Below are 15,149 nucleotides of genomic sequence, written 5' to 3'. Positions count from 1 at the left end.
ATTCAATGAGCGCTGTCAATCAATCAAGTCCGTTATGGATACACAATTGGGTCGCTTTGAGAACTCTTTAACCAGAGAATTTTTTTTGTTTGCATGTGGCCGGTTATTAGTTACTTTCATCGCGGTTGTGCCAATATACAAGTTATGTCTTAGAGTCGTTTGAAAACGTCCAGAAAGATTTATATTTCACCTTAGCAATGTTTTTCAGTTGCCGATAAAATACAAGGTGTTAAACAGGGAGTTGGCCCAGGTCATGCAGGCTGAACAAAATACACACAACTCAAGTCGGGTTCTTCACTTCTCGTTCTAATCGGATTTAACATTCATAATAACACATTACTCCTGCACCCCCCCCCCAAAAAAAATTATGAAATAGGCCTTAATGTAGCAGGCAGACTACAAGTAGACACTGGCCTATGCAATTTGACATGCTGTATCCAGAGCAGCCCCTGACGAGAAAGCCTACTGAAATCGCTTTTTCCCTTCCCTTCTTTTTTTAGTTGGGCTACGGGATTACTGCATTTTAGTCACCATTTATGCAGGCAAAACAAGCGCGCAGGGTGGCCAAAACAAGTGCGTTGTGCAACTGAAATATCGTTATCATCTATTGACCGGTTGCTACTGTTGGTCAGTGATCAATGTTAGAGGACAAGGCAAGATGCCTAACTGAACAGGCATGCTTGAACCTACAGTATTAGGTTCACATGCACCCCTTCTCTAATTGCGGTGCCTCCTAGAAAATATACATTTGAATGGGCTTAATAATGCAAATGTTTTCTTTTAACTCCCAAAACTAGTTTGTCTAGAAAGAGAGCAAGATGTGCTTTGTGATTTTGGAAAAATGCCTTGCATGTTTTATGGAGAAAAATCTGTCATATTCTTTGTGGCATAACATCGAGTGAGATGAAAATGACCAGCACTTCATATCTTGTCATCCAAGTTTATTGTCCCTGCAAATGTTGTCAAAACATCATCAATATCTGTATCTGTTAACCTGGCAATCTCGCCAATACTACTAGTCAGATATTCCTCTGGGTTATTACAAGTTTTTCAACTACTGTAGTTCAAGTTCAAAGTTTATTTATCAAATGCACCGAATAATACAGCGTCCTCCTGCACAATTGTGACGACTGCGCCCTCTGCTGCCTCTCCTCCCCCTGCAGCAGACAGGCTCCAGCGTTTGACGTCACCGGCCTTCTGACACCACCGTCCATCTCATTATGCTTTTCACCTGTGTTTCGTTTAGCGCACCTGGTTCTCATCTTCATCATTCCCCCCAGTATATATGCTCCCTCTGCTTCCCCTGTCTTTGTGTGTTATTGTCTCTCTATGAAAAAAGAGTGCTGTTAAGCTTCGCCGCTGTCTTTATATTAAACACAGCAAATACACATCGCCTCGTTCTCCTGCTTCTCCTTCCTTCGAAGTCCTCACAACAATGAAATTCTTGTGACATGGCACCCGACATCTACGTAGCAAGAATTAAGAACTATATAAAGTAAAAAATATAGCAAAAATACAACAATAATATACAATGTAAAAGAGTAGGATGGGGAATATGAAGAATATGGGTAGAAGCATTGAATATAATGGATAAAATGTGAGTGTAGTATGCATATGTTACGTATGACATATTGCTTCTCCCCATCTCTGTTGTGGAGAGTGTTGTTTTGTGTCGGGTGGTTTGTCTGTCTGTCTTTCGCAGGTGTGGTGAGTTGCTGTTGATGAGGCTGGGCGTTTCCTGTCCTCTGGAGTCCGGTTCTCAATCAAGCCTGGCAGTATATGAGGGACTTGTGTTCCAGGAGAGAGAGAGAGCAGTTCCGGAGTATGTTTTGGTTGCCTTTTGTCTTGTCTGCCTGCTTGCCCTTCCTGCTGTTTCCACCCACTTACCTTTTTCCAGGGAGAAGGGATAGGTATGAAACCCTGGGGTATACATTCGCTTGTAGATTACCCTCTGTTAAACACCCTAGGTTAGATGCGAGTGGGTGTCACCCTTGTATTTCTGTATAGGGGTTAGAGCAGAGGTCTCAAACTGGTTCCACGGAGGGCCGAGTGTCTGCAGGTTTTCCCTCTCACCTTGTACTTAACTGACTAATTAGGTCACTAATTGGTTCGTTTCTACCCCCACCTGGTTGTTTAGGTCTGAACTGGGAACCAATTTAAAGGAAAACCCAAAAACCTGCAGACACATGGCCCCCCGTGGAACCGGTTTGAGACCTCTGGGTTAGAGTGTGGAGGCAGAGACAGAGGTGCAGGGAAGCTTAAGGCCTTGGTTTTCCTTATTTCTTTGATTGGACCCCGTTCGCCCAGCCCTTCTCCCTGTGTCCGCTGTCTTCCCTTGGCATGTTGCTGGTTGTGTGTGGTTCTATGTACAGCATGTAGTGAAATTCCTGGTAAGGGTTTGTTTTCAGCTTGGTGTCTGGTCTAGTTTATTGTTGGCTGCATGCTCCCCTCTGCACACATCACTTTCACACACCGGCAGTTACCCCTCCACCTCCAAATGAGCCATACCCTAGGAGGTGGGGCGCAACAGCATATGAACGGTACAGACAAAGGAATATTCTAATGTACATTGAATGTACATGAAAATACATCATCTGGAATATTCATGTGTGATCAGTATGATCATAGGTCAGTATTGCTGGTTGCAGAGTAGTGTAGAGTGTCAACTGCCTAGTGTTTTCAGTGTGCACGGACATAATGGAATGGGAACACCTCAATAATACTGAAAGTCCCACCCCTACATTGCATTTCAATTGCCAGACAAGCAAACAATTATAACATTATTAAATGGATAATTACATGATTAAATATATAAATAAATATATACACATTGCATTTGCATTTTGTGCACTTGTGCGTCGTCCAAATGCAATAGACTTTTAATTCGGATGGTGTAAAATGATGTCGTTCAAATACAATAAACATTTCATTTGGATGGTGTGAACTTGAGCACCGTCCAAATGCAATACACATTTCCTCCTTCTTCCGTCTTTTTGCTGCACCGCTAACATATAATCGTTTCATAATTTCCCAAGTTTCCTATCTGTCTCTCTTACTGTAGGCTAACTGATTAAGCTACCTAACGTAATTCGCGCTCCTGGGCTGAGAAACAATATGGGACAAACCATTTGAGATTGGGGGTTCGGGTTCGTCTCACACATGAATAATGTAATGGAAGGCGGGATATAATTTGTTTACATGTTTTGGGAGAAACATAAATATGATAAATAACATAAGCCATTACAAGCCCGAAAAATCCCACCCAAAACATTAGAAACATAAACTGAAAACAGTTGAAACATCATTAAAAAGGAAAGCATTGGTGAGCTTTGCAAATCATAAATGGCCTGGTAGGCATAACAAGACATTAGATTATCAAAGAATGCTCACTATAATAAAAAATGTAAAAGTCAGACGGATAAGGAATCCCCAGGAGGTAGGGGATGTGTCAGCAGCTGATTGTGTTCACTTTCCGTCCAGTTATTTTCAAATATTTTAAACAAGAATTACAGAGGCTACAATGCAAGGTGCAAACAAGTTACTCTCCAAAATGTAGCTGCTGACAGCAACAGCACAATATGTTCTGACTTTTACAGAAACATCTTGTCTATCAAATACAAGCAAATGCCTCAAGTCATTGGGTGGTTCTTCACCACATAGCAGGACAATCACCCCAAGCACACTGTCAAAAATACAACAGAGATTCAAGAGCCAATAGTCGAAAGTTCTTGACTGTACAAGTACATTTCCAGATTGGAATCCGATTGAAGATAACTTCATCTTTAAACAAAAGGACTTCAAAACAAATGACACCTGAAGATGGCTGTAGCACAGGCCAGGAAGAGGATCGCCAGAGTATATATCAAGTGCCTGGTGGGGTCAATACATCAAAGGTGTATATATGTTCTTGCTTACAAAGGATTTGAGATCAAATATTAAATGTAAGTGCTGAATTTGTTTTAAAAGCATTGAACAATTGAAAACAGTTTGTTTTTTTATCCATCCATCCATCATCTTCCGCTTATCCGGGGCCGGGTCGCGGGGGCAGCAGTCTAAGCAGGGATGCCCAGACTTCCCTCTCCCCAGATACTTCTTCCAGCTCTTCCGGGGGGACACCGAGGCGTTCCCAGGCCAGCCGGGAGACATAGCCCCTCCAGCGTGTCCTAGGTCTTCCCCGGGGTCTCCTCCCGGTGGGACGGGACCGGAACACCTTCCCAGCCACCTCAGCTGAACCCTCTCGATGTGGAGGAGCAGCGGCTCTACTCTGAGCTCCTCCCGGGTGACCGAGCTTCTCACCCTATCTCTAAGGGATCGCCCAGCCACCCTGCGGAGAAAGCTCATTTCGGCCGCCTGTATCCGGGATCTTGTCCTTTCGGTCATGACCCAAAGCTCATGACCATAGGTGAGAGTAGGAACGTAGATTGACCGGTAAATCGAGAGCTTCGCCTTGCGGCTCAGCTCTTTCTTCACCACGACAGACCGATACATCGACCGCATTACTGCAGAAGCTGCACCGATCCGTCTGTCAATCTCCCGTTCCATCCTTCCCTCACTCGTGAACAAGACCCCTAGATACTTAAACTCCTCCACTTGAGGCAGGCACTCTCCACCAACCTGAAGTGGGCAAGCCACCCTTTTCCGACCATGGCCTCGGATTTGGAGGTACTGATTTTCATCCCCACCGCTTCACACTCGGCTGCAAACCGTCCAAGTGCATGCTGAAGGTCCTGGCTTGAAGGGGCCAACACGACAACATCATCCGCAAAGAGCAGAGACGAAATCGTGTGGTCCCCAAACCTGACACCCTCCGGCCTGGCTGCGCCTAGGACCAGCTCTATACCCTGTAGAGGGTATAGAGCTGGTCCAGTGTTCCACGGCCTGGACGAAAACCACACTGTTCCTCCTGAATCCGAGGTTCTACTATCGGCCGTATTCTCCTCTCCAGTACCCTGGCATAGACTTTCCTGGGGAGGCTGAGAAGTGTGATCCCCCTATAGTTGGAACACACCCTCCGGTCCCCCTTCTTAAAAAGAGGGACCACAACCCCGGTCTGCCATCCCAGAGGCACTGTCCCCGACTGCCACGCGATGTTGCACAGGCTTGTCAGCCAAGACAGCCCCACAACATCCAGAGACTTGAGGTACTCAAGGCGTATCTCATCCACCCCCGGTGCCTTGCCACCGAGGAGTTTCTTGACCACCTCTGTGACTTCAGCCCGGGTGATGGACGAGTCCACCTCTGAGGCCTCATCCTCCGCTTCCTCATTGGAAGACATGACGGCGGGATTGAGGAGATCCTCGAAGTACTCCTTCCACCGCCCGACGACATCCCCAGTTGAGGGGACCCACATTAATGTACACACATTTTAGACCCATTTTAATGTATGCACATTTTAAAAACGGAATGTTACAATAGTAATACATAAAAACATCTGAGTACAATTCTGAACATTTGATAGTTCGTTTTGTGTAAAAAAAACCCAGATAATTTAGAGACAATCATTCATTCAAATAGTCTTATACAATAATTATTAACACCCTTTTAAACCAGATTTAACGTACAGCTAAGGTAAGTCTGACCAAATAATTTTGGCTCAAGTGTCGTAACAGATCTTGTCAAAACCCCCTATGGGCCATCACTTGTATACAATTAGGAATTTTGCACATGAGCAGGAAAATAATGTCTCCACTCCCATAAAACAGATGACATCACATGTTAGTTAGTGTAAGGAAGGTACAGGGGATGTCAAGTGCAGTGTTAGATGACTTAAAGCCAGGGCTGGTATTTTTTATGTATTCTTTGTAATTAAAATAACGTTTAAAGAGAGAGGGTTTTTTGAGACATTTTCAGAAGATGGACAGGGACTTAGCTGTCCTGGTACGATGGATACTGGGTTTTCCCTAGTGCTGCCAGGACAGAGAAGAACTTCAACCGGGCTGAACAGGAGCTGCCCTCATATGGGAATGATAACCCAGCAGGCATCTGTTATTTTAAAGAAATGCATATACTCAACCATCCTAACAGCCCACTGCATGTAGCTGCTGGGTTCTTCGTAAATCTTGCTCCGTTTGGCTTTTGTTCTCCATCGCTCAGTGGCCAGATTTGTAATTCCTTGAATCTCCACAAGGAGTGCTATATCTGCTCGCAAATGGGTAGGCAGTTACGTTGAATGTAAATCGAAACTGAAATTTGGAAAAGGCATGTCTAGCATTGCTGTGTTTCTCGAATAGTAAAAATCTGTGAAATCGGTAAGTGTCTGTAAACAAACGCGTATGTGTTTTTTCACGTATTACAGGCTCTACCTGCAACGTTTATTGAGTAAACAAGCCGTACATACCAGTAGTCAGGGTACGTCCTCACGCTAAATAACTTTAGCTACTCTTGAAAATGTATTATTGTGCATAGGCGTATGTTCGGACAGGGGGGACGATATTCAGAGGAGACAAATTCGTTGGTAGAAGTCAAAAAATATATGGTAACGTTTTCATTTTCGTTTGTATGCGGTAGATCCAGAAATTTTCGTTTTTGTCTTCCTCCAGCTCGCATTTTAAAGCCCCAAAGGCCAGGTCCATTTTCCATTCCACTTGCGTTCTATGGAGAAAAAAAATTGGTTCCAAGAATCCATTTCATGGTTTACCATTTAACTAGTAGTCTGTCCAAGGAAAGAGAAATTTACTTAGTGAAATGTGTACTTTGCAGACAGTGAATAACAGCTTGCTCTTACGTGAATAGAAAGGCATCTGTAATAGATTTCTTTGCAAAAATGGAAGTTGCACTTTAGGCATCATTACCAAAAACATTCAATATGTCACAATGGTGCATGTACTACTGGAGCAATAACAGATATAGATATTAACTGTCTACTTGGACTGCACATGTTTAGACAAGTGCAGTCCACTTTGTCTGACTGTCTTATTTGACAAATTCAGCAGGGAGAGTCTGAGCCAAAGGCAGGTGACTGTCAGAGGGATGTGAGGGATCAGGTGGATGCTGAGGTGAGTGATAAAAAGGATATTATAGAATAACACATGCTTAGTGTAATATGTATTACAGTGATTTACAGATTGCCAATTGTGTGTACTAATGTAGTACAATTTGTTATTCTAATATCAATTTAGTAAATTGTATATATCAGAGCTAGTTTATGCACTTGATACAGTGCCCTCTAGAATTCCTGGAGCCTTGGTAAAGATGAACTTGAAAGGCTTTGTTGTTTGTCAGTTTGTTCACACATTTAAAAAATCTACTAATTTAGATTGGAGGAAAAAATCCATACAATAAGATGACATCTCCATGCCAAGAAACTATTTGATTATCTTTCCAGAAGAAAGTCTGTACTTTCATCTGACCATCAAACCGGGTTCCTATCAAAGTCCCACATTTATGTCTTTATGAGTGTAGAGTTGTCCAATAATGGCATCTAATTTTTGTTCTGGATACTTAGTGGTAACCCCAAGATTCAATTAACATATGCAATTCTCCAGCTGTGATATTTGTGAAATAAATATCTCATTCCATTATAACTGTGCCTGGGGGAAAAACACCCTAGTCCTTTTCTAGGCAGGTTAATTGCAGCTCTAGTATAAGAGTTCTTAAATATTGCACTGATAGTGGAGATTGGTATTGTCAGGAGAGTTACATATAGCAATATTGTATAGTCTTTGCATAATTTTCTAAGGCCAGCAACCTTTTGTGTCATTTCATTTGTGTGTTCTCTGACCATCATTTCTATCACATTTTAGACATTAAGCACAGTGGTTCCCAGCTCTGGTCCTCAAGTACCCCCAAAAGTACACATTTTCATTTTAGCCCCGGACAAGCACAGCCGATTCAAATTGTTAACTAATTATCAGGCTCTCACTGAGTTGAATTGGGTTTGTTTGTCCAGTGTTTATCCGTGGTCAAAGGAGCAAAAAGGTATGTCAAAATGCATAGAGTTTCCAGAATAGTGTATATATTATTTTTTTTAAACAGATCCGCCACATACAATGCCTGACTGTTTTGCTCTTGTTATTGTAGACCATTCATTTGTGCTTGCATGTTGGGAAATTTGCAAATTAATGATTGAGGTTATTACAGATGACATTTCCATATTACTCATGTGTCTTTGATGCAGATTTAACCTGATAATAATGTTGATGATGAGAAAAATATTATTATTAAGAGCAAACATTGTTATTTGTTGTATTTATTGTTGTTATATGCTTTGTGTTACAGCAATTGTAATAATGTAATTGTTATATTATTGTCGTAATAAAAAAATATTAAAAGGTTAATGTTAGGCTATTATGTGTTTACAATAGATTGGCCTAAATCGTAGTCTTACATTGTAACATTCATGTTTTCTCTGCAACAGGCACCTATATATTGATTTATTACTCAGACAAAAAAATGAACAGATGAATTCCCAGCTCAGTCATCCAAAGAAGAAAGGATACAATGAAGACATTGTAGAGAGGTTTAGAAGGAAACTTGACCTCATTTTTGGTAAGCCATTAGATCCTCTGTTATGATCGGGCCATTATAAGCCTACATGCTGACATGTGGTGGTTGAGTATGGCACTACAATAATCCTCTATTCTTTATTGATTTTAGAATACAAAGGCTTAGTTAATCAAGGGGCAACATGTTATTTGAACAGTGTTCTGCAGGTCCTCTTCATGACCAAAAGCTTCAGAGAGGCTGTGGAAAGGTTTGGGTGTTTTCTGAACTGGATTGAGTCCCACTTACTGTAACAAAATTATAAATATTTTAAAGCAATATTTTAAATATATAATTATATGTAATAAGAAAATATTTATATCTCACCTCTCTCTACAGTCACTCTGGTAAAAATCCGAAGACTGTTGATTTTCAGCTTAAAAGCCTATTCAAGACTTTAAAGACGAAAGAAACTAACATAAAGGACATCTTACCTACACTGAGCATTGTAAACGGTGAGCTTGATGTTGGTAACCTGTTGAGAAAGGTATATACAGTGGATGTAAAAAGCCTACACACCCCTGTTAAAATGCCAGGTTCTTGTCATGTAAAAGAATGAGACAAAGATAAATCATATCAGAACTTTTTCCACCTTTTATGTGACCTGTCCATCCATCCATCCATCCATCCATCATCTTCCGCTTATCCGGGGCCGGGTCGCGGGGGCAGCAGTCTAAGCAGGGGCGGGGGATGGATGTTACAGGTCTATGTGACCTGTAACATGAACAATTCAATTGAAAAACAAACTGAAATCTTTGAGGAAAAAATAAATTAATTTAAAACTCACAAAACTCACCTGGTTGCATACATGTGCACAACCTTAAACTAATAGTTTGTTGAAGTACCTTTTGATTTTATTAGAGCACTCAGTCTTTTTGGGTAGGAGTCTATTAGCATGGCACATCTTGGCAATATTTGCCCACTCTTCTTTGCAAAAGCGCTCCAAATCTGTCAGATTGCAAGGACATCTCCTGTGCACAGCCCTGTTCAGATCACCCCACAGATGTTCAATTGGATTCAGGTCTGGGCTCTGGCTGGGCCAAATGTTAGTCTTCTTCTGGTGAAGCCATGCTTTTGTGGATTTGGATGTGTGCTTTGGGTCCTTGTCATGCTGAAAGGTGAACTTCCTCTTCATCTTCAGCTTTCTAACAGACGCCTGAAGGTTTTGTGCCAAAATTGCCTGGTATTTGGAACTGTTCATAATTCCCTCCACCCTGACTAAGGCCCCGGTTCCAGCTGAAGAAAAACAGCCCCAAAGCATGATGCTTCACTCTGGGTATGGTGTTATTTTGTGCCAAACATACCTTTTGGAATGTTGGCCAAAAAGTTCAACCTTTGTTTCATCAGACCATAAAACATTTTCCATGTTTTTGCAAACTTCAGCTGGGCTTGGATGTTTTTCTTTGTAAGAAAAGGCTTCTGTCTTGCCACCCTACCCCATAGCCCATGCATATGAAGAATACCGGAGATTGTTGTCACATGTAGCACACAGCCAGTACTTGCCAGAAATTCCTTCAGTTCCTTAAATGTTGCGGTAGGCCTCTTGGGAGCCTCCCTGAACAGTTTTCTTCTCATCTTTTCATCAATTTTGGAGGGACGTCCAGTTCTTGGTAATGTCTCTATTGTGCCATATCTTTTCCACTTGATGATGACTGTCTTCACTGTGTTCCATGGTATATCTAATGATTTGGAAATCATTTTGTACCCTTCTCCTGACTGATATCTTTCAACAATGAGATCCCTCTGATTCTGCAGACCATGGCTTTTGCTTTGAGATGCAACTAAGAAAATATCAGGAAAATCCTACTAGAACAGCTGAAATGTATTTGTGATTAATCTGTCACTTTAAATGATGGCAAGTGTTTAATGACTTCAATTTAACATGAGTTTGAATGTGATAATTTATGTGATAATGTGAGTTAATTCTGAACACAGCCACATCCCCAGTTATAAGAGGGTGTGCACACTTATGCAACCAGGTTATTGTAAGGTTTTTATTTTTCATTTGTCCCCCTCGAAGATTTCAGATTGTTTTTCCTTTGAATTGTTTACATTAGAGGTCACATTAAAAGTGGAAAAGGTTCTGACATGATTTATCTTTGTCTCATTCTTGTACATCACAAAAACATGGCATTTAAACAGGGGTGTGTAGACCTTCTATATACATTTTAACTCATGGTTATAGTATACTTTTAAATCTGGAATACAGAGAGCTCCAAACAAAAGTGTCACAATTACCACTACTTTTTGAGTTCACTGTATATATAGGTTAAAAATGTTATCCTTATAAAATAGCTCAACATTTTCTTTTCTTCTCTTTTTTACCAACCAGTGCATGAGCAACGTGATGCTGCAGAGTATTTAGAGAAACTTTTAAGCATGGTCAATCCTGATTGGTCTAAGGTAGTGTTATTATTTATACTGAGATGTTATTGGACCACCTCTAACTGATCACCTTACAAATACAATGTTTTACAAGACAAAACAAGGCCTTAATATTATGATATTCATTTTATGGCTTTAGATGTTTAAAGGACAGTTCAGACACACTACCAGATGTTCAAAAGGTCATGAGGTCAGTGATGTAACTGGCCCGTTCTGGACTCTGCCACTTTCATTGGCTCATTCATCAGACAAATCCTGCAGTGTGGTGAGCAAAATATTCTTTATGTATTTGTAATAAAAAAAATTTGAGCATGGAATGTTAAAGAACATTGTGTGTGTGCCACAGATGGAAGGTTTGGAGGAGCTTTTCAAATCTTCAATCGTCAGTGAGATGTACTGTGACCAATGTGAAGAAAGAACACATGCAACCATTGTGAGTTAGGATTTTTAGAAAAAACAATATCTTCCCACAAAAAAGATAACGCGTTTCTTTGTGGAAGGTAACGGTAGCTCCTGCGTGACACTGTTCCCCTGGCTACACTCATCAGGACTGATGTTTGTGTCACCCAGGCAGGTGAGATGGTGGAGCCCCCAGAGATTCTCACTCTGTTACTCAAGAGGTTTGAGTTTGACTACCGCAGGAGGTCGTATGTCAAAAAGGACTGCAGTGTGGATGTTCCTCACACATTACAGATAAAGGTTTTTGAAGATACTCTCTATGTATATTATTAATCTATAGGATTTTTCTCTTAACACTCCTATCCCTGCAGCTCATAGGCTCACCACTTTCTGTATGGTACATAAATGTATTGTCAAATTTACTTTTAGATTTTCTGTATATTGTCCTATAGGTTGTTACCAGCACCATTACACCAAATGGAGAATTAAAATATTCTCAAATTGGCAACACGTTTGAATATATTTGAACTTGTTAGGATGTGTCTTTCGTTCTTTTTCTGCAATAGAACAGGTAGAATAGAACTAAAACCGATTATTTGGTTATCTCTTCTCACAACTGGTCTTTCCCCCTTCCAAAAACATATTTTATATCTTGATTTTCCTGTTCATCGCCGACCTTTTGTCTCTGAACAGGACTGTGACTATGAGCTCTATGCGGTTGTGGACCATGTGGGAAGTCTAAGAGGTGGACATTACACAGCCACAATCAGGTCCTATGAGGATCACAACTGGTATGTCTTTGATGACACATATGTCCGACTGGTAAAGTATATCTCTTTTTATTACATTGAATACTGATCATTTTAGTTTAAAATATGACGTCTCATCAGAATATAATGAGAAAACCATGAATAGACACAACCCTTAACAGAGTTTTATATCAGCCTTACCAGTACAACATTCCTGATATATAGTTCTCTACTTCTTGTAGTCAGGAGCAGATTGAAACCCTTCTGTTTTGGGCAACTGGTCTGTTTTTAGCCTAGTGGAACTGAATTACTTATTGGGCCAATTGGAACCTTGACGAAAGAAAGTACAGTGTGAGGGACTCCAGCAATACAATGTTATACTTGAAATGCCAGGATTTATCTCTTTAATGTGTATTGCTCCTCTCCTACAGGCCAGTCAACAATCAACCAGCCATGTGGATAATGAAAGGTAAAATCACCACTTGAGGTACTGTGTTTAAAAAAACATCAGGCTCTGATATGACTGTGTTTTGCTGGACCGTGTGTGCGGAGCCTTCCCATGCAGGCGACCAGTGTTCGATCCACATTGCAGACAGAACAAAGTGTGCATTTGGATTTGTTCAGGATGGACAGAAACTTTGCTGGCTTCAATCTTCTGTAGCTATGTTAAATAGTAAGTTTAAAGTAAAACAGTTTACAGTTATATTGGGACTATTTCTGGTGGATATTTGAAGTACGCATCCATGCTTTTTGGGTTGATCTAGATCACAACCCCTTGCTCCGTAAAAGAGTAGGGGTTTCCACGATTCTCTTGTCTTTTCACTTGATGAAAAAGTAAGTTATCTTCACCTATATTGATAGTTATTGTGTGTCATAATTTCTGGCTAATTAACTGTTTAAACATTCAGTGGCAAAAGCCATGCATTTCATAGATGTTGTTTGTTGGGGAAGTAAACTTAATAAGAAACGTTAGTCAGTTTAACACAATGCTTAATGGTGTCTAGCTAAATATACAAACTTGGCAAGATGTTGAGACACAATTTTCTGACGAGTTAGTATGTCCCAATTAGTCCCAATACTGGAATACTAGCTTACTATATACTAAACAGTAGCATAAGTACTTCACCATTATCCAAAGTATGTACTTGTAGTACATCGTAAGTAGTATGCAATTTAAGATTTAGACAAAGCTTTCGATTTCCTCGTGGTTATAGTTTACATAGCGTAGTGGTTAGCTGTTCAACTGTTTTTGTATGCCATCTACAGTAGTCTTTGTACAAGAGTACACTTTAGTACCGTTAATAAACTTTTTGTTGCCCACGTTATTTCAGCAAAAATGTAATGGCTGGGGCAAAAGTTTAATTTGGAGACTATACGGAGCTGGATCGAGTACCAGCAAGCCCTGCTGGTACTTTTATCCACTCTGTAATTTTCAGGCGTCGCACAACAATATGTATCCACTCTGAATCTGAAATATTTAAAAGAATCATTGTATTACATGAACCTTTTATACTATTATTGTTTTCTAAAGAAATGAAGCCATGGCCATGGAGTGATTGGAGTCATTGTTTTCATTATAGGTACTGTAAAGCTCTTAGCTAGCCATCTACAGTAATCTTTGTGTACAAGAGTACACTTTAGTTCTGTTAATAAACATTCTGTTGTCCATGTTATTTTAGCAAAAATCTAATAGCTGAAGTAAAAGTTGCTTTCCTGGGACAACATTCATCCCTTCTAATCTGTGTACTAGGCTTTCCTGGTTCCTTTTCAGTTATTTATAATTTATGTATTATTATTTTATTCACTAGATCCCAGAGTCCGTATCTGCTTATGTACCAGAAGGGTAAGTTAACTGTTTTAAAATTCTAGACATACAGTCAGCCCTTAAAATAACATCATTAATCTTATTTGTTTTCAGTCTTCCTGGCTTCAACAGTTCCTGTTTGATCCATTTATATGTGTAGCCCGAGTGTCCTTGGCTAAAATTAAATATGTTTCCTTCATCTTAACTCTCTCTGACTTACTACAGTCAAACTAATTTCCCCTGTAATTTTAAGCATGTATTTCAGATCAACCAAGAAAGGAAGAAATTGAGAGAATAATGGAATTGAAGTGTATGGAAGAGGACTGGAAGAACATAGAGGAAAAACTGAAAATAATAAAAGAACAATGTAAGAGAATGAATGAGAAATTAATGGAAATAATCAATATGGAATCTAAGAGTATATCAGTACAACAGGAGAGAGTACATGTGGAATCAAAGACCTGTGAAGACAGCAGTAGAAGTGGTGAAAAGGCCAGTCATCATGCCAATTGTTGTCCAATGACAACAGAGAAAAAGAAGGGACTTAAAGAGAATATAAGAGAAATTGAAAAGAGTAGGAGAGAAATTGAAAAGTATAAAAGAAGGTTTGAAGTCCATAGAAATGGAATCGGACAGTATGGAAGACAGAGTGAAGAATATAGAAAAGGAATTCAAAAGAATAGAAGAGCAATTGAAGAGTGTAGAAAAGGAATTCATGAGTGTAAAAGAAAACTTGTCAAGTGTAAAAGAGTAATTGAACATATGGCTGAGTTGGGACCTGACAGACTCCCTGTGGGAATGAAGGAAATGACCTGAGGAAGGGAGGCAAAGAGTGCAATGTAATAGGTATGCTAGGATTCATTATATTAAGTTTTATTCAGTGGTCTTTTGGTATTGAATACAGACTTACAGACCCCAATATAATTCCTGTGCCCTGCACTCTGAACACTCGCAATGAAAGCTGCATCAACAAGTACCGAAGAACTGCTGAAGAACTGCCCCAGCTGCAGGGGGTCTCCCACTGCTCCTCTGTTCCTGCCTGTCGCACCTGTGGCCAACAGGTGGAGCACAAAAAGACAAGCTTTCAGAACATTCTCTGCCCCAGGTGCAATGAAGAGGTCTGAGTGCATGGAGACTTATTTCATAAATGTGGTCTGAAGGAGCGTCTCCCCAGGCAGACATCTCTAACAAGACACAGAGATTACAAGAGACATACAGTAGCTCTCATTCCAATCGTGGTAGTTGGCACAGTGGCACACCAGGTGACAATGGAGGTTATGCATACTGAATGTGTACAGTGCATTGAAATAAAACTTTCCTCCTTCCTTTAT

The 15,149-nt window shown here is 40.4% G+C and overlaps 1 protein-coding gene across 10 annotated transcripts; it reads left to right on the top strand.

The window, feature by feature from the left end:
- The first annotated feature begins 1,257 nt into the window (after positions 1–1,257).
- Positions 1,258–15,148, top strand: LOC105028172 (ubiquitin carboxyl-terminal hydrolase 47). Of its 10 annotated transcripts, none has more exons than XM_029117556.2 (14): positions 1,258–1,822; positions 6,930–6,995; positions 7,743–7,917; positions 8,357–8,487; positions 8,596–8,692; positions 8,821–8,936; positions 10,814–10,884; positions 11,006–11,131; positions 11,213–11,299; positions 11,437–11,565; positions 11,959–12,087; positions 12,446–12,483; positions 13,823–13,857; positions 14,072–14,890. In XM_029117556.2, exons 4-14 carry the CDS (start codon positions 8,400–8,402, stop codon positions 14,632–14,634), a joined length of 1,479 nt encoding a protein of 492 aa, XP_028973389.2. In that variant the 5' UTR covers positions 1,258–1,822; positions 6,930–6,995; positions 7,743–7,917; positions 8,357–8,399; the 3' UTR covers positions 14,635–14,890. The 10 variants fall into 10 exon arrangements, 8 of the variants coding, with proteins under 8 accessions (XP_028973389.2, XP_019899043.2, XP_034146490.1 ...); XM_034290599.1 differs by lacking the exons at positions 1,258–1,822; positions 7,743–7,917 and adding an exon at positions 5,201–6,248 and having other exon boundaries at positions 14,072–14,185; positions 14,780–15,148; XM_029117555.2 differs by lacking the exon at positions 1,258–1,822 and adding an exon at positions 5,204–6,248.
- The last annotated feature ends 1 nt before the right edge of the window (position 15,149 follows it).

The sequence above is a fragment of the Esox lucius genome, chromosome 24 (assembly GCF_011004845.1).
Source record: "Esox lucius isolate fEsoLuc1 chromosome 24, fEsoLuc1.pri, whole genome shotgun sequence".
Classification (NCBI taxonomy): domain Eukaryota; kingdom Metazoa; phylum Chordata; class Actinopteri; order Esociformes; family Esocidae; genus Esox; species Esox lucius.
This window is presented reverse-complemented; position numbering and strand designations above follow the sequence as displayed.

What these genes read in the sequence shown, in the direction of transcription:
- LOC105028172 (XM_020043484.2), top strand. An exon ending in TACACTGAGCATTGTAAACG is followed by an intron (nt 8,937 to 10,813) that starts GTGAGCTTGATG and finishes TTTACCAACCAG; the next exon opens with TGCATGAGCAACGTGATGCT. An exon ending in ATGACACATATGTCCGACTG is followed by an intron (nt 12,088 to 12,445) that starts GTAAAGTATATC and finishes CCTCTCCTACAG; the next exon opens with GCCAGTCAACAATCAACCAG.